The sequence below is a fragment of the Argopecten irradians genome, chromosome 2 (assembly GCF_041381155.1).
Source record: "Argopecten irradians isolate NY chromosome 2, Ai_NY, whole genome shotgun sequence".
NCBI classification, from domain to species: Eukaryota; Metazoa; Mollusca; class Bivalvia; order Pectinida; family Pectinidae; genus Argopecten; species Argopecten irradians.
Window position 1 is genome coordinate 1 of NC_091135.1, and position 21,363 is coordinate 21,363.

Genomic DNA, 21,363 nt, shown 5'->3' on the forward strand with positions numbered 1-21,363 from the left:
TTCTTATTAATAAAACTATATATCCTAGACAACACTGTTATTAATTAGATTATCACTATAGCGGGATTGGACTTCGGGGCCGTATCATTCGTGTGACTACCAGGTTTAGCATCCAGGCTGGTGGTTGTGGATGTCTAAGAATTCGTAGTCCCGGTCCTACGCGCTACAATATTTTCATCTCGTTGTTAGCAAACTTGTTGCCTAAAAATATTCACGTGGTATATGAGTCCCTCGTGTGAAGACCAGTAAAGTAGGAAGGGATGCGACGGCTAAATGCGGCTAGGTTTTGTCGGATGCGGCGACCAGGTAGATTGCATATATCAGCTAGTTCTTTTACAGTCTCGGATGCGAGGGCTCAAATGCGGCGGTCCTGGCCGTGCTACATGTTCTACTCATCTGTACAACATCGACTGATCACTTTGTCCCCGCAAAAACACTCACTTTCTCAATAGACAAATACTGCGTATTTCATGCATGTGGTTTTCCACTTTAGATTTCGCTGATAGTTGTGGATACACGCTACATGTTAAATCATTTGAACACGTTTTCTGTATATTGTGATAACTCATAGCTAGCTAGCTTAAAATCTAGCTTGTTGGATCGTTATCACTAATTTCTGAAATTATATATAGCTAATCATTTGTTTACAGAATGTTCCTCACATATAATAACTACATGCAATTAAATAAATACACTCACATATTTGGGGATAATAGACGTTAAGTCTTAATACATTTATTGGCTCATCAATGGCGTCTTTTGTCAATGCAAGCCTACATGAAGTTGATCTAGAGGGTTTGGCTCAGACTGCCCACCACTGCGCTTTAGAACAGCGATAACAGTCCATACCAAAGTGGTGACCGTATACTAAAAAACATGGATTGATTGTGATTGTGAAAGCAAGGTCTCAGATAGAGTCGTGATACCTCAGTTAACACTTAACATTAGGTAGACGATTCCTCGTTGTTTATCAGGAAGACTTCCCATTTCTTAAACTTGTTGCTTTAATAATGATTGTATGCTACATAATACAGTAACTCAATGAGTTATCTTTTTAACTTGAAACTTTTATTGTAACTTTTTTATCGAATTACTTTAAATTTTGGATACTCGGAGGTCTTCGACTGATCAAATAAACTCCTTTAAAAGAGGGTTTATTGTGATCAATTTTACAGGCGTATATCTTACCGTATACATAGCACAATGTGTTGACAAGACGGAATTATACTTGGGAGGTGCATACAGTAGATATGTACACAACAGGGGCTGATCTTTAAGGTCAGCGTGGCTGTCAGTACACACGGTAATATTCACGTTTTTCTCTATTTTATAGGGGGTGATGATATATGTCATTTATATATTGAGTTGGTAATACTTAATTTTGTCCGTAGCTCGGTACGCACTACCATATCTCGATTAATATGAACATTTAATCAATACAGATCTAAACCATATTTAAGAAAGAACGTGATCTACGAGTCGTTTGTTCGCATGATTTATAGGTTATTTATCTTATTGTGGAGACAAAATAAAATATTTCTTTTCTGTTTATACTTATATCGAATATGTATTCTTTTAATTTTTGGTATGATACAAAATGCATACTAAAATTTACAAATACGCTGACTTATTGCTACTTATTCGGCTTCCGTATAGGATCCAAAATGATTTTCCCCAAGTCTACCCACTGTCTTGATTTATATGGCGTTTTCAGGATCAGTGCAAATGTGCAAATTTTGAAGGTCATCCCATACACCCTGTGAATTGATTTTTTTTTATAATTCTATGATCTTGTTTTTCAGTTAGTGAACAGTATATTTCCCAACCTACATATTAAACTAAAAAAAAAAAGACTACGACCTATACATTTAATCAGCATAACCTATTCATTTTTTCTGCTAAATAAATTCTAGCAATCATCAATTTTCTGAATTCATTTTTCGGTTCCTCAACTTGCCAATCTCAAAACACTTTATAACACATTTTTAACCACTGGAAGTGATTTAACCTATTTTACAACAAACTGTTTTGGAACTACCAGGTAGATAAAGCGACATGGGGGTAGTGCGGGTGGGTTTCTCGGATTTTTTTTCAAGGTCATAACTACGATAAGGGGTATCACGATAAGACGAAAACACCTTGGGGTATGCTACCGAGTATATTGTTTGAGGTTAATTTATACATATAAAAACATGAGCAGAAACAGGTCTGAATCTGTGATTCTATAATATCTCATAAGAAGAAATACAACTTCCTTGTTAGAAAAAAATTGTATCATGAAGACAGCAGAAGCTTCTTGGTTCCTTTGTTTTATTATTGACCCTTTCTTCACATCATTACTTCTTTTCTTCTCCAAACGATCGGAGTTTTCAGTCGCCACAACTGGCTGTCATGGAAAGGATGGTGACGCACACAGGTCTTGTTCTACTTCTCAACAACCTATGTGACCAATGAATTTATTGGTGGCGGATAATGGTAAATATTGAGACGAAGTGTATACCTGTGAAGGAAAAAAATGCCTACAAGCCAAATATTACATTTGGATTCATAACCTTTTCGTAATCAGAAAGAGTCCAAACGTATTTTATTTTTTCAAAATTGCTTAATGATATATGTTTTTGGTTTAATCCATCTTTTGCGGACAACAACAACCGGTATATCATCACTTGATGCCATTGCAGATGTGGTTCTATATAACTTTGTAAGCCTGAAGGCAGCAATCCTTTCAAAAACAGCAAATTAAATTGTGAAATTTTTCATAAATGATTAAAATCTTAAAGCGACACTATTCATCACTGCTATGTTATAATTAATAAAGTCCAATTTTAAGCGCCGGGTAATTAACCTCCGGAAACACTGGGTTCCATTGTACGTGTTTCACTCGAAACTCTTCGGATGAAACTGACGTCCTGTAACAGACCTGTAACTGTACTAAGCTTTACTACGTGCTATTATATATAAGTTTTTTAATTAAAGGAATAAAAGCGTTTTCCCTCGTGTTTGCCCTAATGCACAAAATGTAGTTCAATAGCCAAGATACATTTGTCTAGCAATCACTGGTTATTGTTACATTTTAACAAAATCTATCAAATAAAATTGACGCCAGGAAATACATTAGTCCTGCCTACCTAGCTATTTCTCTATAGAGTATGTGTCTTTAAATGTAACCTATTGAAAACAAAATACTTTTTGCGTGAACAACGTTGGAGACAAATGACTAATAAACACTTTATGAGATAAAAAAAAATCGGTAAACGAAAGTTGATAAAATCATATGTCACACAAAAGACAACATGAAAATCATCTTCCAGTAAATATAAATAATAATTACCACTGAATCTCACTGCATGTTGCTGCCGCGTCGCCTTACGAGTGAAAATTATCCTCGTATAATCCAGGGGTTTTGACCACATACGATCTGTAACATTAAGTTATTAATTATGTTATTAAGACAATGATAGGAAGGGGCAATTTTCATGTATGTAAAAAATCACCACAGGCATATTAACAGTGTGTGCCTGGTTCTTCCTTAAAAGACCCTTGTGTTGTCAATTATTGACCCTCAGGGCAATGATAATCACCCTCGTCCTTATTTATTTATTGTGTACTACAGAAAGGACGTAAGGGGGTCTAGGCTAACATAGTCAATCCCCCCATAGTAACATGTCTTACCTCCGAATTGTGTAAGGTCAATTTCAGAGTGGATTATCATACTCTGACTGACCAATGAGAGTAAAGAGCTTTACTTTAGTTAACCAGCACTAAGTTATTATAGCACTAGTTATATACAACTGTCCGCTATGAGAGAAATTCATGGAAAAAAATGGATTTATATTTACATCTTGGAGAACCTAATCTCGTATAGCGTGAAAACCTCAGCCATTTAAAAATATTTGCAATGCGAACATGTGAAAGTTACTCTCTCATCTCGCCACTACAACAGACCGTTAGAATTTTTTATATTTTTTCGTATTTATTTTTTAAATATTCTTTTTTTTTAACTTGAGATTATCTATATATTCAGGAAGCTAAAAATACTATGCTTCAAGTATATATACTTTAACTATAATTCAAGCTTAATAATTATTGTATGTGAGATCAGTCGTTTTACAGATTATGATTTCAACAGAAATCAACAGAGAAAGTAAGATGATCAGAATTTGCTTTAAAAATATTCATTTTTATAGACATTATGTTAATTTACGTCAATAAACTATGGCTCGCTGTAAAGAGTCACCACATAATGAACAAATGATTGGTTTTGTTTTTTGTATAAGGTCTACAAAGGGCTTGCATCTTCTGCTATGAATATTGTATTAATAAACTGAATGCCAGCTCAGAGGATATAAATCTCTTAACCAATCACAGGCCTTGCAAATGATTTCCTTTGAAGACTACAGAGGGAGATAGCGACACACAAAGACTTCAAAACCACATTGTCATACATCAAAAGGACCCCTAATTTTTTATTACATATTTCTGTCTATGTTAACCGAAATCCTCCACTTCTTACTATGATATCTTTTAATCCAGGGGATTAGCTGAAAGCGTACATGTAAGTGATCATGGAATCCCTGAGTATCGAGGATGTGACGTGAAATATTACATCGTTCTACATCCTACCACTATTAGTTTTTTTTTCTCATCCAATGTTAAAGAAATATCAATCAAATGGAATGATATTTAGAATTGATTTCACTGTTTTTCATTTTTATAAGGATACGAAAAATTGAAATTTGAAAAAAATAAACACAATAAATACTTCATTTTCACACTTTTTGACAATGTAAAGTATATTTTAATTTACGATTCCGTTGATTTATCAAGGGATTTTTTCCAAACAAAATGCTCATACTTGTCATTAGTTAGTATTTATTCTGTTCTGTTTATCAAGTGATACTTAAGTATACACTATTGATTTAAGAAAAAATGAAAAAATATACATATATTGGCTACAAAATTGATCATAATGCTTATGATAATATTAACATTGTTTTATTGTTGAAAGTTTCGTAAAATACAAATGGTACAATCTCAGTGAATGAAGAGCATATATGTGGATACGTTTTTTTTAAAAAAAATCTTTAGGTTCGAATTGAGAAGGAAATATTACTTGTAATATTACAAAAAAAATACACGTAAACCATGCATTTGATTAACAACGAAAACAATTAATTGAATATCGAAGAGCCTGGCCAATTCTTCCGATATCTAACACTGGATTGATAAGACTGTGAGTGATACATGTGTATATACATTACCTGTGATATCTATGAAAATATGTAAAAATGAAACAATGGAAATTTTAAATAAAATAACTATTTATTAATTACTATGATGAATATGAACAAAGAAACGTAGGTGTGCATGAAGATGTGTCTATATTTCCCCTGCTTGAATTCGATTCATACGGTGGCTGGGAGCGGACATGAAATAAAAAAAAAAATTGCGTGTGAACGCAAAAGTATTGCGTGTGAACGCAATAATATTCCGTGCGAACGCAATAATATTAGCACGCAATACTATTACGTTCACACGCAATAATCATTTCGTTCGCACGCAAAAAATTATTGCGTTCACACGCAATAATTATTTCGTTCGCACGCAATACTATTACGTTCACAAACGCAATAATTATTTCGTTCGCACTCAATACTATTGCGTTCACACGCAATACTTTTGCGTTCACACGCAAAATACTATAGCGTTCACACGCAATATCTTTTTTTTATTTCATGTCCCGCTCCCAGCCACCGTAGATTCACCGTTATAATTTGGTGTTTCAGATATAAGCTCACAGAAGTCCTGGGTTTACAGGCGACGTCATTCGTGATTCACCTCTTGATCTGCGTGTTCATTGTATACTTGTTTGTATTTGGTAAGGAAGATGAAGACGAAAGTGAATGCCTTGGAACATTTTTAGGATCAGCATGTCTGTTTACTATACTTAGCTGCAGGTACGTTAAGTAGTTCATAAGAGAAAGTATCCATAGCCTATTAATCTACGTCAGTCAACTGAAGAATCAATTGTACTCTCTCTTTCCTATTTTTTCCTAAGTTTAAACACAAAAGATAAGAGAGTTCAAAAGAGTTAAAAAGATGATGGCGTCTTTTCAGACCGAATTTCCGAAAATGAATATACAACTATTTGATTGTGGAGAGAAACTCATAAGAATATTCATATATTTTAACGGTCATCAAAGCGTAATTTTAAGTACACCAAATAATAGCTCCAGTATATTCATTTACTAAAAACCAAAGGGTAAGTAAAATATTTAGTTCGGGGCTGTAGCATCACTTATACACATATATATTATAAGTGCACCATTATGTATTGTGATGCATTGTTTCAAAAATCTGAAGAAAATGTTAATTAGTGACAAAAAAGTTTATGGTTACTTATCATTTAAGGATGTTTTTCTTACTTTTAAAATTAAGAACAGTAAGCCCTAATTGAATATGCACAGAGGGCAATAGAGTAGTAAGATATGCTGATATTAGATAACGATTTCCCTCTGGCATATTCACAAATATAATATCGTAAACAATAAAGATATCATTTTATGGGGCGATCCTTCACTTGGAAATAACATGATAACATAATAACGAGGATTTTTTTGTTTCGGTAAAAGATTTTAATGATTTATCAATCACTGGGTTTCAATCAATGTTATGATGATATTACAATTATTATAACAATAATTATTATTATAAATTCCAAATGTCTGATGTAGAAGTATTTCGAAAATCATATCAATTTATAAAAATCATTTGAAAAGTAACTATAAAGATTCGCAGTATATAGGTATGTATTGGTATGTGTATGTATATTTTCACGGTTTATTTGAATAAACATTGTTTTAAACTAAACTAAAGCATTTTTGTAAGGTTTGTTCTAATCTTTAATTGGTTACATTGAAGGAATAATGAGCGCAGTTGGGTGTGGAAAGATGAAGAGCATTGATGTAAAAGAATTCTCGTACGGCTGTGTCATACAACATGTGCCTCGCCAGTGGTATCTACGTCATCATTCTGGTAAGTGTGTAGAAAGTCTTAACTTGAGGACTCTGAATAAAATGAATCTATTAAAATAAACAATTTGTCAGATATAAACTTAATCTTAAGTTAGGTAACATATTTTAACAGTATTTATTTAATATTAAAAAACACTGCTCCGTTTATGGGGCTGTTATTTTTTTTTTAATAAATGGATTAATTGTCTATCCATAACTTTGTGGGAGAAACCCCGTTTAGAAAAAAGGTAGTTGCTTGCGTCACGGTCATTTAAACGCTTGAATATCTAGATACAACTGTATAAATTCAAGCGTCCGTATGAAAAAAAACCCAATAATGTTGTGTCCCTTACCATGAAACTTCTGTCTTATTCAAAGAAATTTATCTACAAAGGTATATGAATGGTTTGGGCACTTTCTTTTACCCCAAACCCGCCCAAATCTTCAACTTGGTTAATTTGTGATTAAATTGTTAAATTTCAAATACCGAGGACAACCCTGATACAATGAGTATGATAGTTCCGTATTTCTACAGATGTAGCTCCAATAGTAACCGTCCAAAATATTAATAAATTAAGCAACCTGAAAATTTAACAATTTTTTCTGTAAATCACAGAGTGCAAAATTGCGCTCTATTGTTTCTTGCAGAAAAAACCTACAAAATATGTCCAAAATGGCAATATTTTCAAACTCGTCTATTTTATGCATATTTCGCATGGCTATCATGGCAATTAGAACCACCATCATAGATGCATTATGAAAATTTTATATACATATGTATTTCAAATACAACATAGCTTAAGGTAGCTCCATACTTTTGGGAAAACCAATGCCATTTTATTTTCTAATTGACCTTATTTTCTTGCATTTTCCATGTAGATTTCAAATATATAAAGATAAATTGAGGTTCTTGAAACTACATTTTGAGACGTTTGAGCTTGAAAACAAAAAAAAGTACATCAATTCACATGATTTTGCGATATAATAATTGGTTTATGTCTTTTTATTTTTATAACTTTCTCCAATATTTTGTATTTTAAAGAAATCCGTAGTGATTTTTTTCTATAGTTCTGGAATTTCTGTTCGGATGGGTCCCCTTTTTGCGACCAACGTTACTTCAGTTGTTTGAAAAAGCAAAACCTCAGAGATATCATCTAATTTTTCACCTTCTTGTTTTAATTTGATAACTTGACTAATTTTAGACATTCGATAATTATATGTCGGCAAGTATTTTACTTATTGGAAAAACATCTAATTGGAATGTCATAGTGTAACGGAAACCATTCTGAAAAAAAAACTTCTGTAGCTTCCTACGTAACGTCATGCGCATTGGCGCGGTTTTCAAAAGTATAAACCTAACGTGACGCTACCCAAATTGGAACACTTTTTGAAGATAATTGTACAAATTTTCTCTTACTTGTGGTTGAATCCAGATTTTTTTTCTTAACATTCCACAAATAGATGCTTTTATTATTAATTTCATGATTTGTTTACTTGTCAGCATTGCATATATTTATAAATACAGAGCTTGGAAGCATGCCCGGTCCAGCCCTGCTGTGTTTTCAACAGGTTTGAGTACCCAAAATGGAACACCTCCTAAATAAAGCTTGATTAATAAAATGCCCATGCATGATAGAAAATGTTTGAATTCATTAAAAGATAGTTCAAACATTTTTTAGTTTATTCAAGTCACATGTCTTTCAAAAATATTTAATTCAGCATTTATTTTTCTTATTTTAAAATGTATGGTGTTTTAAGGGTTGTCCCACGACGTCGTTTCCCGGAAGTTTTTCAAAAATTTCATTATTTTCATTTTTAAATACATGATAATAAGCAACACTGGAAAGTACAAATGACATATTAAAACTTGTCAACTGCCTAATTAGTCAGCATCTACATATTTTTATTTGCGAGAGTGTTCAGACTGTTAGAATTCTGATAGTCTGAAATTTTAAACTGAAAATAGCTGCGTATTCAACATATTTTTGAAGGTGATTTATATCATTTTTGGTAGACGTTCCGAATTGGGTCTAGCGTCATCGTTACCTTAATGATATTATCACTTAATTGAACAAATTGGTGGATTTAGGGGGCAAAACTATAGCAAAAAAAGTCCCTTCGGATTATTTTCATTTACTCATACAGCCTGTGTCCCTGGTATGTTGCGGTGTATGCTGTTCACGTGATGATGGTGATTGTTGTTCCGAAAATAAAACTAACCAAAGAGAACAAGCACAAAATTATCGTCCGCAACAGACTACTGTAGCTACAACCAGTACCAGTGGTGAACTCTGTCAACAACAGGTGGCGGTTGCCATGGTCGAACGTGAGGAAATATCGATGTCAGGCAGCGTTGTTGCTTTCAGCAACATCCGAGTCATGCGAATCTTCAGAATGAGTTTAAAACGAAATAACTAAATATTTTTTATCTTCGGTTAATATTTCAAGATAATATTGTGCTTACAATTTGAGCTTAAAAATCATCAGATATCATATCGTTTCTTTTATCCTTAATTTAACAAGTCTAGCTAACTGTAATTCACTGTGTCGCCAATAAAACATATCATATGCCAACAAATGAAAATATTAATTATTACTTGTAATGTTGAATTTCACTCAAAGACTTGGAAACGTGTATTGTTAGTGATATGTGTGATTTTCGCGGCTTGTATTATTCTGCTGGTGTTCTGGTTTCTGTGTGGAACAAACATCTAAACATACCATTCGGTTTTATCACTTTACAAAAATGATGTTCCGACAGCTACAGCGGGACTGAGATTAACATCTCGGACTAGAATTGATAAATATGAATTCCACGAAGAAGCTATTTTACCGAAAGAAAGCATTTTGTAACTTTTAATTTAACAGATACGTATGAATATAAATGTATGCAGCAATATTGAGTCTTTTGATCTTTCAATAAGATCACACTGCCAACAGGAAGCTTTGTTGAATGTTTCTTATACCTGACCATGTAAATGACATATTTTATGATAAATAAAGGCTGACCTACAAAGATTTATCACATAACTGACCCGTTCGGCCATGACATACATATCGTAAGACACACGTGTAATAACACTATCTTTACATAAAAATAATATGATAAATTGAATCTTACACTCGTGGCAATGTAATATGAAATTTATTGAACTCGTCAAATAATTTCATATCCCACGAGCCTTTCATTAAATAAATTTCATATTACGTAGCCACTTATGTAAGATCTTTTATATATGAATATATACTTCAATACCTCTAATACGTCCCTGAGGAACAAGGAAGTGCCTATATAATTTCGATTATCTAATTTAAAACAATATACGAACATATCAGCAGTGTGTTGTGATCTACTTTAAGGTATAAAGCAATAGTAGATTGGTCATTTGTAGGGTATTTAGATGTATACGACCAAATCGAACGATTTTCATTAATCCTTATCTATAAAATATATTTAGTTGACATCCTCCCATTTAAAAAACAGTCGGTGTCGACGTCGTTCCATATCCGGTTTTATTTACCACATCTCCTTCTTTCCTCAACGTCTCATGGAAAGTAAGAAGGATTCTTGGACAAGTAGCTGTCATGTTATTTGATGTTAATCATGCGACAAATGGGTGTATTAGGTGTTACATACAAATTTTTTATAAAAGATACATGCAAAATATGAAATATGTTGTGACAATAAATAGGCAAATATAGCTTACAAGTATAAAATAAATACATAAAAAAAAGTACACACGTTGTACACACGTTGTATCCCAGTTTGAGTAATAGGTAAAACGATCAACTTTAACCGGATGGATTTTCCTTAAAGGTAAAGATATTGATCATATATTGATGATAAACTTTAATCTTATCTTAAAAAATACACAGTTGACAACAATTTGACTTAGCTACCAAAGGAACGTCGGACCTTCGGGTGGTACTTTAATCTAGATAACAGTGTCGTGAACATTTTCTGACGTTTCTTTGGAAATTTCGTCCAAACAAATAAGATTACAGGCTTTATGGATATTTATTGATTAAGCGGATCCGTTATTGATTAATTTCATTTTTAGCAGTTACATTGTAATATCTACATTCCAACTCCCACAGTATATATACATAATGTAATGTTGCTGATAAACCCACTGTTACATGTATGATAATTAAGGTTTAACTTGAATATATTTTTATGTTATGGAGATATAACACAAAAAATCTAAGTGTACTCTAAAGTGGTTCACTCAGAGATTTTTATGTTATTATCTCTTTAACATAAAAAAATATATTCAAATTAATCCTTATAGTTCAGTTTACAGATAAATAATCTCTGCAGAATTACAAACTTATTTCGGGACTCTTTTATTATATGAAATAATTACGCCATTGTCTCATGCAATCAGAAGCGACGTTACAAACGGCGACTCCATTTTTCCCTTTATGGGCTGATAAAAGTAAGTTTCGAAGCCAATGAAAATGCTGGTTACAAGCAAAAAATCTGAATTATTTTCCAATATTAACATTGCCATTTAGACTCTGGCGTACCAAAAATTTCATAAGAGTTCAAGAGGTCCCAAAAGACTGGGGGTCTACGTCAGTTTTTAGAATTCACATTGAGAATGTTAAAACATTCCTAAAATTTTATCAATATAGAAAATGCATTGAAAATCAAAATATTTGAAGTCTTATCTTATTATTGTACATCCGGTTTAATCGGCGGTACTATTTCATCAACTGTCATTGTTTTGTCTGATGTCCATGGCATCACAACCGGAATGGGTCGAACCCACTATTTCCCGTAACATCATCGACTGTTTCATTAAATACATTTCTCTATGCAGACGTATACGTTTTATTTTCATACTTTATTTTATCTATCTTATTTTACTTTGAATGCACCACGAACAAATATGCTATTGTAAATGGACCTAAGTGGTATCCTCTTCTGAATCTTTCTGCCGTTTTATCGCTTTGTTATATAGGATCTTATCCAGCTGATGATCATAACTATTTTATCACCTTGTTATATAGAATCTGATCCAGCTGATGATCATAACTATTTGTATCACCTTGTTATAAAGAATCTGATCCAGCTGATGATCATAACTATTTGTATCACCTTGTTATATAGGATCTGATCCAGCTGATGATCATAACTATTTTGTATCACCTTGTTATTAAGAATCTGATCCAGCTGATGATCATAAAACTATTTGTATCACCTTGTTATATAGGGATCTGATCCAGCTGATGATCATAACTATTTTTATCACCTTGTTATAAAGGATCTGATCCAACTGATGATTTCATATAACTATTTGTATCACCTTGTTATAAAGAATCTGATCCAGCTGATGATCATAACTATTTGTATCACCTTGTTATATAGGATCTGATCCAGCTGATGATCATAACTATTTGTATCACCTTGTTATAAAGAATCTGATCCAACTGATGATCATAACTATTTGTATCACCTTGTTATATAGGATCTGATCCAGCTGGATGATCATAATCTTTTTGTATCACCTTGTTATAAAGAATCTGATCCAACTAATGATCATTATCTATTTGTTCACCTTGTTATAAAGAATCTGATCCAGCTGATGATCATAACTATTTGTATCACCTTGTTATATAGAATCTGATCCAGCTGATGATCATAACTATTTGTATCACCTTGTTATAAAGAATCTGATCCAGCTGATGATCACTAAATATTTTTATTCTCCTTGTTATATAGTGATCTGATCCAAGCTGCTGATACAAACTATTTTGTTCACTTGTTATAAGAATTGATCCAGATGTGATCATAAAACTATTTTTATCAACCTTGTTATTAGTATCTGATCCAATGATGATCATAACTTTTTCGTATCACCTTGTTAAATTGGATCTGATCCAGCTGATGATCATAACTATTTGTATCACCTTGTTATATAGAATCTGATCCAGCTGATGATCATAACTATTTTTATCACCTTGTTATATAGGATCTGATCCAGCTGATGATCATAACTATTTGTATCACCTTGTTATATAGAATCTGATCCAGCTGATGATCATAACTATTTTTATCACCTTGTTATATAGGATCTGATCCAGCTGATGATCATAACTATTTGTACATCACCTTGTTTATATAGAATCTGATCCAGCTGATGTGATCATAACTATTTTTATCACCTTGTTATATAGGATCTGATCCAGCTGATGATCATAACTATTTGTATCACCTTGTTATATAGGATCTGATCCAGCTGATGATCATAACTATTTGTATCACCTTGTTATATAGGATCTGATCCAGCTGATGATCATAACTATTTGTATCACCTTGTTATATAGGATCTGATCCAGCTGATGATCATAACTATTTGTATCACCTTGTTATATAGGATCTGATCCAACTGATGATCATAACTATTTGTATCACCTTGTTATATAGAATCTGATCCAGCTGATGATCATAACTATTTGTATCACCTTGTTATATAGGATCTGATCCAGCTGATGATCATAACTATTTGTATCACCTTGTTATATAGAATCTGATCCAGCTGATGATCATAACGTTTACCTAGAATATGCGTTTGTTTCAACAGTTATATGGATAACAAAACAAAGACAACATTTTTTTAAATATTGTTATATCCGGGTGATTGGCTTATAGTTCAAACAAGACGATAAATCGCTGAGTTCTGCTAATATGTGTTTATTCGGCAAACCTCAACAACAAAGACATACACAAATCAACATAAAATAAGGTCTGGGACCAGAATATTCGGAAAGGGCTATTTAACTGTGAAATATAATGTTCTTTATCACACAATGTTCAAATCAGAACTTACGGTCGTTGTATCTATCAGAAAACCTGGTGAATATACATGTTTTGCTTTCAACAGTTGATGAAAATATTTGAATTTACGATACTTTGAAAAGAGTATCATTTCATTGGTAAATGGTGAATTTTAATAATTGAGGATAAAAATAGATCCCTCCTACTTATTGAACTCCTTATCACCTTAGTACCAGGAGGAATATCAGGTGGTCTGCTTCTACTATTTCTCGGAAGTTAAACTCCTTCCTCGTCTGATCATGGCGTGCTCGCTGGCCTGCACGTTTTTCGGGTTAGGATTTCTAATTTCGTTAATTCTCCAATGCATTGGATTCTTCACTTCTGACTGGGTATCATGGGACGAATGCGAACACCAAGGACTTTTCTTCTTTTCAACATCCAGAACGAAGAATGAGTGTTCAGGAAAACTTGAAGAAAGTAAGCACCAGTTTGGTTCTATTTATATTTCTTTTTTTTATCTCTCTCTGTTCCACTTTGTATTGCATGGACAGACCTGTGGTAAGTTAAGAGCAATACTTATAAAGATATGTTAAATTATCATGAAGACAAGATCAAGCGCAATTTCAGCATTATTGGTGGTTTCGTTTCGTGTCCTTACTTTTTCTCACCACGATGGTTTTTTAATATGTTTCTAACAGTTTGCAGTTTTCCTATATAAAATGTTACCTGCTGCCACATTGCATAATCGTAAAAGGCGACTTTTAGAATATTATCTTTTCTATTCTGACTTTCTTCTTTCTAACGTTTCGCTTGACAATGCCTCACAATGCCTCGAGCAGTGGTGGCCGATTGATAAGATGTCTTGACATGTTACCACAAACCCTCCACCTCTGGTTCGCGAGTGCAAATCCCAGTATGATGTGACAGGGAGGGATGGGAGGGGTGTACTTTTGCTCAGTGATGTAGAACTATGAAATAGAGCAAGAGTTACACTATGACATATGTTCACAAGAACAAACACTGCAGTCTCCCATAAAACTGTGTACATGACAGGAAGTTCGTAAATAGAATCAGCTTTATACCTCAGGCGAGAATTGGTGTGTGTCAAGGCGAAAAAAGTTCAGGAAATGTTCTAGTAGTCCATTCCCATAATATCAACGGTGTGCTCAATAAATCAATACAATTTTACATGACTGTTAGATACGTCGCAATCAGAAATGTTTATCAAATATTTAGAAGTGTTCTGTTTGTTGTTCCTTTGTCATTTTTTTCAGGTTTAGGTACGCAATCATCGTCCTTATTTGTGTATGGCGCGATAGTGCTGTATGCTATATATGACTCCAAATCGAAACACGAGACGGATATGGAAACACATATAGGAGCCTTTTTCGTGGCATACCTAGTTGCAGGTGAGTCTGCTTTCCTAACATACTTCCTCATTGTCTAATTTAATTTAAATCATTGTTAAAGTACGTATTTACTGCTCAACCTTATAGTCAGATCACAATATAATAACAAGCAATGAACGTGTCATCTCGATTCACTTAATTACTATCGACACAGTGTGTGTAAGAAATTATTATTAAAATCTTAACACCGAGTGTTCATCTTCTTTGTAGTACAATTTAAAAAAAAAAAAAACATTTTAATTTCAAACGACAAACACCCAACAACTGGTACAGAACAGATTTTAGATTCGATAAGAAAAGAGAAATGCCGTAGAACACGGAGAAAAAAAACGTCAATTTACGGTCAGTATTTGGCAACTGCCCCACGTGGGAAGATGCATACAAGAGACAATAAAATATAAGGAATGTTAAAAATATGTCTTGATTAAAACATCAAACATCACTCACGTTCACTAGACTGACTTCACTCGCTTGCCGATATTGTGCATTATTCGCTTATCACTACCATGGTTCAAGAACTTGATTCCAAAAATGGTTACAGAGGGAAATCTGGGAAATGGTTAAATTGACACAGTCCTCATACTTGAACAGGAATATCAGGATTATTTATATCTTTTAAAATTTTGACCTTATCTACTGGTTGTTATCAATTTTACCTTGTTAAGATTACTAGTACATATATTAATGTTCAAGTGTACAAGAAAAAGTAGTTCTGATATCTGTATCAGCCATTGGTTATACTAATTTCACTAATTTCACATTTCCTTTACTGCAGGAATATTCAGCTTAGTTGGCTGTGGTATGATGGCAAAGCTAGACATTCCGGCGGAATTCACCTACGGCAGATCATACTACTTCTGCCTTGGAAGTGGTATCTTGGCCATTGTTCAGGTAAATTTCGTCTTAACATCAAGTTAACATTAATAGCTGGTCATACATAACAGTGTAATGCCAACTTCATAACAGTAAATTTCTTGTATTTCCATAATTCAAGGGTTATGACTATAATCATACTGATTTATTCATATTTTAAAGGTTACGATTGCGACTGCCTGCTGTGTATGCAAGACATGCGAATGTTGTGAATGTCCCGAACAGTCTTCAAGTCCACCACGGACCTATGTTTCAAATCGTGCGGCAAATGATGAGGTCAACAATGGGTATGTTTCTTCGGCTGAGGGGAATGAACTGTCGTATGGCGTAAACACCGGTGTATGTGACGGGGTAATTGTTGGTAATATGGAAATAGAACAAACAGAACTGACCACTGTTTAAAATCAGATAGGTTATTAACAGTATGTAACGTTTTTCTAGCTTTAATGAGAATATACAAAATGGAGGTACCTCGAAATGTACTAGTGTTTTTCGTTTTCTCGTACCTGGTATCACTACTTCTCCAGGCTGTGGGATTCTTCCCGCCTTACTGGCTATCCTGGGAAGGATGTGAAGCTCAAGGACTATTCTACTTCTCAACATCAAATACAACGAATGAATGTTTAACCGACGGTGAATGTAGGTACAGGATAAGCAACGAATACTTTAAAGAAATATTGTGTTAGTGTTTAGCTCGTCTTTCAAAGAAGCGGGATTACGAAATTGCTTCTGCGTTGGCGTCCGGTTGGTGTCCGGGAAGCAGTGTACAGTAGTTTGATACAATTCAGCAACATAAAGATCATGTTTTAATTATGTAAACACAGCTATTACCATTGAATTTTACTTATATAAAGGTATATATATACATATATATATAATCTACACAACATCTGCAATTGTTTTCATTTTTGGTCAGGTCTGATTTTTGTTGTTTTTCAAGCCTGTAAATACCATGGTAACCAATATGTTTAATTTTGGTTACGTTATAGATGTGAGCCTAGATTGTCTTGGTTTACAAGCCGCGTCACTCGCCATTCAGTTGCTAGCTGGTGTGAGAATTGCGACGTTATATTGCCGAAGATCGGACCAGAATGCCAGATTCTGTGGTTGTTGTACCATCTGCATTATGGCACTGTACTCAGTTTCAGGTAAAGTTTATGATTACATATCTGTACGTTATAAAAAATATATCTAGTCGACCTTCAACGCATTAATTAAAGGATATTCTCTGTTGAGATGTCAAAACTTTGATATTTTTAAATTTCTAATATCGAATTTTTAACTGATTTTGTGAATCAAAAATAGTGAAGTTGCCCGCAAGGATGAACAGTTTCCAGATTCCCATCATAAAATCTTATATGAGAGCTGATTATTTATTCATAGAACGCAAGATGTTGATACATGACGTTATACGCAGATGTGTTAACCATTGTGGCGATTTATGTTATATTATTATAGGATTATGTAGCTTGCTCGGCTGTTCCTTTGTGCCGTCATTAGAAGTGCCTGAATTCTCGTACGGCTGGTCCTACTATCTGTGTAACGTCAGTGGATTGAACACTCTAGTTGTGGTAAGACTGCTTTTGAAATATGATATATATTTAAACCTGCCTTATCGCTCACCTCTATATACAGACCACTTGCTAAATAAGACCCAGGGTCCTAAATTATCAATTTCGATACATTTTGACCTGTGTATAAATACTTTATATTTTTTTTGGGACTGATCGGTCGACAAGATGGCCGTCAGGCAGCCATCTTGGATTTTGATAGTTAAAGTTTGGTATCGCTATTTCTCAGAAAGTACCAAAGGAATCATTCTCAAATTTCATATGTAGGTTCCTCTTGGGCCCTAGTTGTACATTTTGCGTTTTGGGACTGATCAGTCAACAAGATGGCCGCCTGGCAGCCATCTTGGAATTTGAAAGTTAAAGTTTTGTTATAGCTATTTCTCGGCCCTTGGTCGTGTACACATACGTGGATGGCTGTCAGTGAAATTTCATGCTAATGTGATACTTTTGAGGGAACCTGGCTGTTTCATCTTTGGCTGGTGTGTTCTGGGTATGTTGAACTTTGAAATGAGACACTGAAAAAGTAGTAGATAAGGCCGAATTCCGCGTTAATGAGACTTTTTTATTTATATATTGCTGTTCGCTCACGTCACGGTTGAGGTATCTCCACTAAGTGTATATGTGAACACGAATTCACGTGCAACCATACAAACTTTGTTTACGCCTAGACAGATTGTTTATACGCTTGTTCGATTTAGAAACATGTCTGAAGAAAACTGTGATTCCAATAAACGACCACTTAGTGACTCATCTTCTTCCAATTTAAGCGCATCCCAGTATCAAGAACTAAAAAAACAAAAACCAGAACTTAATTTGCAATTGGAAGCAAACGTCAATTCAAACCCGGCCGCTGCATACACATCTACTCCTCGTGGACACCCGCCTATGGATTTTTATCGGAGAGACCCTGGTAACGTTGAGAGCGGATACCGTTATCCCTATGGTTTTCCTCCCCCTCCTCCAGCTGCTACAGCGCCTGTATCTTGCGGAACTACTCTTACTCCCCAAGACATCAATAGCATAGCTTCGGCCGTAAGCGACATGATATTTTATAGATTTGAAACTATGTTATCAAACGCCTTATCACCCATCCAAAATGAACTAGAAAAGATTAAATCAGAGAATCGAGATTTATGGCGGAAGGTGGATGATTTGGAACAGTATAGCCGCAGGCCCTTGGTCCGTTTCTCAGGCATTCCTGAACAACAAGGGGGAGGTAACAACAAATTTTAATTATAGAGGCTGCTCAGAAGGCTAATATATCTCTAGCTGCCGATGACATTGAAAGGTCACATCGGGTGGGAAAAGCTGGAACAAGTCGCCATACTAACGATAAAAATAAACCCCGTCAGATAATCGTAAGAATGCGAACCTATGAATCCAAGCGTGAACTTCTTAAATCCGGGAAAAAGTTTAAAGATTGCTCATCCACACGCAACATCTCCGTAAACGAGGACCTCACAAAAAAGAGAGACCGTCTTTTTTATCTGTGTCGAAATATGGTGAAGTCTAGAAAAATCAAACAGACCTGGACATGGGATGGCAAGATAATGATCAAAGACAATTCCGAACACACTCATCAAATCTCTAATGAGTCTGATCTCGGCCAGTTTGGCCACACTTTTTATCCTCCTAATCGTAGAGACAATTAAACGACAATGGAGAACTCCGTCTACAACTATAACCTTGATCCCTATCTTGGTTACTATAAACTTCGAGATCTTCTCAGTATAGAGAACTCTTACCATACCAATTTGTGAAAATGCCTTTTAACTAAGCAGTATTCATAATCCGTTTGTTTTGTTTTTTTTAGAAAATTTCTTTTTATTAATTTCTTTTCATTATCAGGTTGTTTTGTTATTTTTCTTCTCTTTTTGTCATGTACAGTCGTACCTCCTAATATAGATATATACATATTATGTATGTGCATATGTTGAGACATTCCCTGCTATACTTCCCAAATCCCCCTCCCCCGCCGCCCGAATATATCCTCGCCACAAAAATCATTGTATCTATTTTATATATATATATATAAATGAATTACTTATATGAAATAACATCCATCATAATCAGATACTGACCCTATCAGTATATGTGTATATAGTATACGCATATGTCTTTTCACTAAGCATTTGAAAATTTTTTTTTTTTTTTTTTTTTTTTTTTTTTTTACAGTCATATCTCTATATATGTATGTATCTGCTTGCCCCCGCCCCCCCCCCCCAAAGTGTCTTGTCTCTTAGTTAGCTTGTCTAAGGTGGTCTCTTACTTAATATCGAGCTACAATACCTAGTATGTACACTACATACATATATGTTTATTATTTGTATAGAACTACATTTAAGTTTTCTGGCCACTAATATGGAAAAAAAACTGACGTTTAGCCTCTAAATCATTTTTTTCATAATTTATCTCTTTGGATTCCAATTGATAGATATACACGTTGTGCGTGTAAGAATATGGCAGACTATATGTGTGTCGGGCTCTATGAGTGTTTATACTTATACATTATGTGTAAAATCTCTAATATATACCACATTGTTATTTTCCTTACTCTGTTACCACCTAAGATACCCAATGTTCTGTAATTTATCGTTGACTACGTCACACATATCGTATCTACTATAGGCTATTTATGGCTAACGACGTACCTAATATATGAATACTTATAATCACGGTTTTTTTAAAGGTTTCCTTCAATTTATGTATCTTCATATCCTCTATATGTATCTGATTTTTGCGATTTTCTTTTGTACATCTATGTGTCATCTAACCTCAGTGAAATCCCTGAATCCTGACCTGGGAAGAAATTGCTGGTCTGTATCGAAGCACAAATACTGCGTTTATATTTTGGTAAGAAATTTCAATATTTTATTCATATCAACCATGTACATCGGTTCTCATCTGCGGTCTTATCTGTATTACCTTTATCGTATAACCTAATGCCTGTTGAGTATATGTGTCACCGCATGAGAATCGGTATACATGGTTTTAAAGCTCGCCTTCCACTTGATAATAAGAGGATCACCCCTTTTTTTCTTCTGATGGTAAATTTGTTCTGGCTCTATAAATACAGATCACTTCCAATTACTGTGTTTTTATTTTTGATTTCTGAAGGCAAAATAAACAACATCTATAGTCAGCAAGCTCTCCATGAAAATAGTAATAAGCAGTTATATATTGTGTGTATATATTTTTGCGTCTGCAGTTTAATATTATTAGTACATTTATGGTTTGCGTATTTGCTATATATCAATGTGGAGATGTTGAATTAAATCCGGGTCCTTCTGTTGATAACTCAGACACAATTTCATCATACAGTACTGTATCATTTGATAATGATAATGACTTGTCAATAGTTCACTATAATGTTCAAAGTTTGCTACCAAAAATAGATATTATAATGTCTGAACTTGAAGATTTCGATTTTTATCGCTATTACCGAAACTTGGTTAAACTCTATCACTGAGACCTCGGATGATCTGCTTTTCGACAAATTCCATCCCCCATTTCTTAGGAGTAGATATGATCGTATAGGTGGAGGAATAGCTGTATATGTAAATAAAAATATAAAAGTACACCGTCGTACTGATCTTGAAATAGCAAGCTTGGAATGTATTTGGTTGGAAATAAGTGTAAACAATATTGATATATTTTAATTGGAACATTTTATAGACCTCCAAATTCCAAAAATGATATATGGCTCCTCATAG

The 21,363-nt window shown here is 34.0% G+C and overlaps 1 protein-coding gene and 1 long non-coding RNA gene across 2 annotated transcripts; both read left to right on the top strand.

Moving 5' to 3' along the window:
* Positions 1–13,478: 13,478 nt before the first annotated feature.
* LOC138312975 (uncharacterized) lies at positions 13,479–16,481 on the top strand. The gene is made up of 4 exons (XM_069253673.1): positions 13,479–14,274; positions 15,072–15,206; positions 15,982–16,097; positions 16,242–16,481. Exons 1-4 carry the CDS (start codon positions 14,097–14,099, stop codon positions 16,479–16,481), a joined length of 669 nt encoding a protein of 222 aa, XP_069109774.1. The 5' UTR covers positions 13,479–14,096.
* A 1-nt stretch (position 16,482) lies between these two features.
* On the top strand, positions 16,483–17,803 carry LOC138313839 (uncharacterized). Its single transcript, XR_011207272.1, has 3 exons — positions 16,483–16,718; positions 17,069–17,227; positions 17,538–17,803. It is a non-coding gene; the product is annotated as an uncharacterized lncRNA (long non-coding RNA).
* The last annotated feature ends 3,560 nt before the right edge of the window (positions 17,804–21,363 follow it).

Excerpts from the sequence above, each read along its gene's own strand:
- LOC138312975 (XM_069253673.1), top strand. The coding sequence starts at position 14,097 with ATGGCGTGCTCGCTGGCCTGCACGTTTTTCGGGTTAGGATTTCTAATT. Across the intron at positions 15,207-15,981 it reads CGTGGCATACCTAGTTGCAG|GAATATTCAGCTTAGTTGGC; the intron begins GTGAGTCTGCTT and ends CCTTTACTGCAG. Across the intron at positions 16,098-16,241 it reads GTATCTTGGCCATTGTTCAG|GTTACGATTGCGACTGCCTG; the intron begins GTAAATTTCGTC and ends CATATTTTAAAG.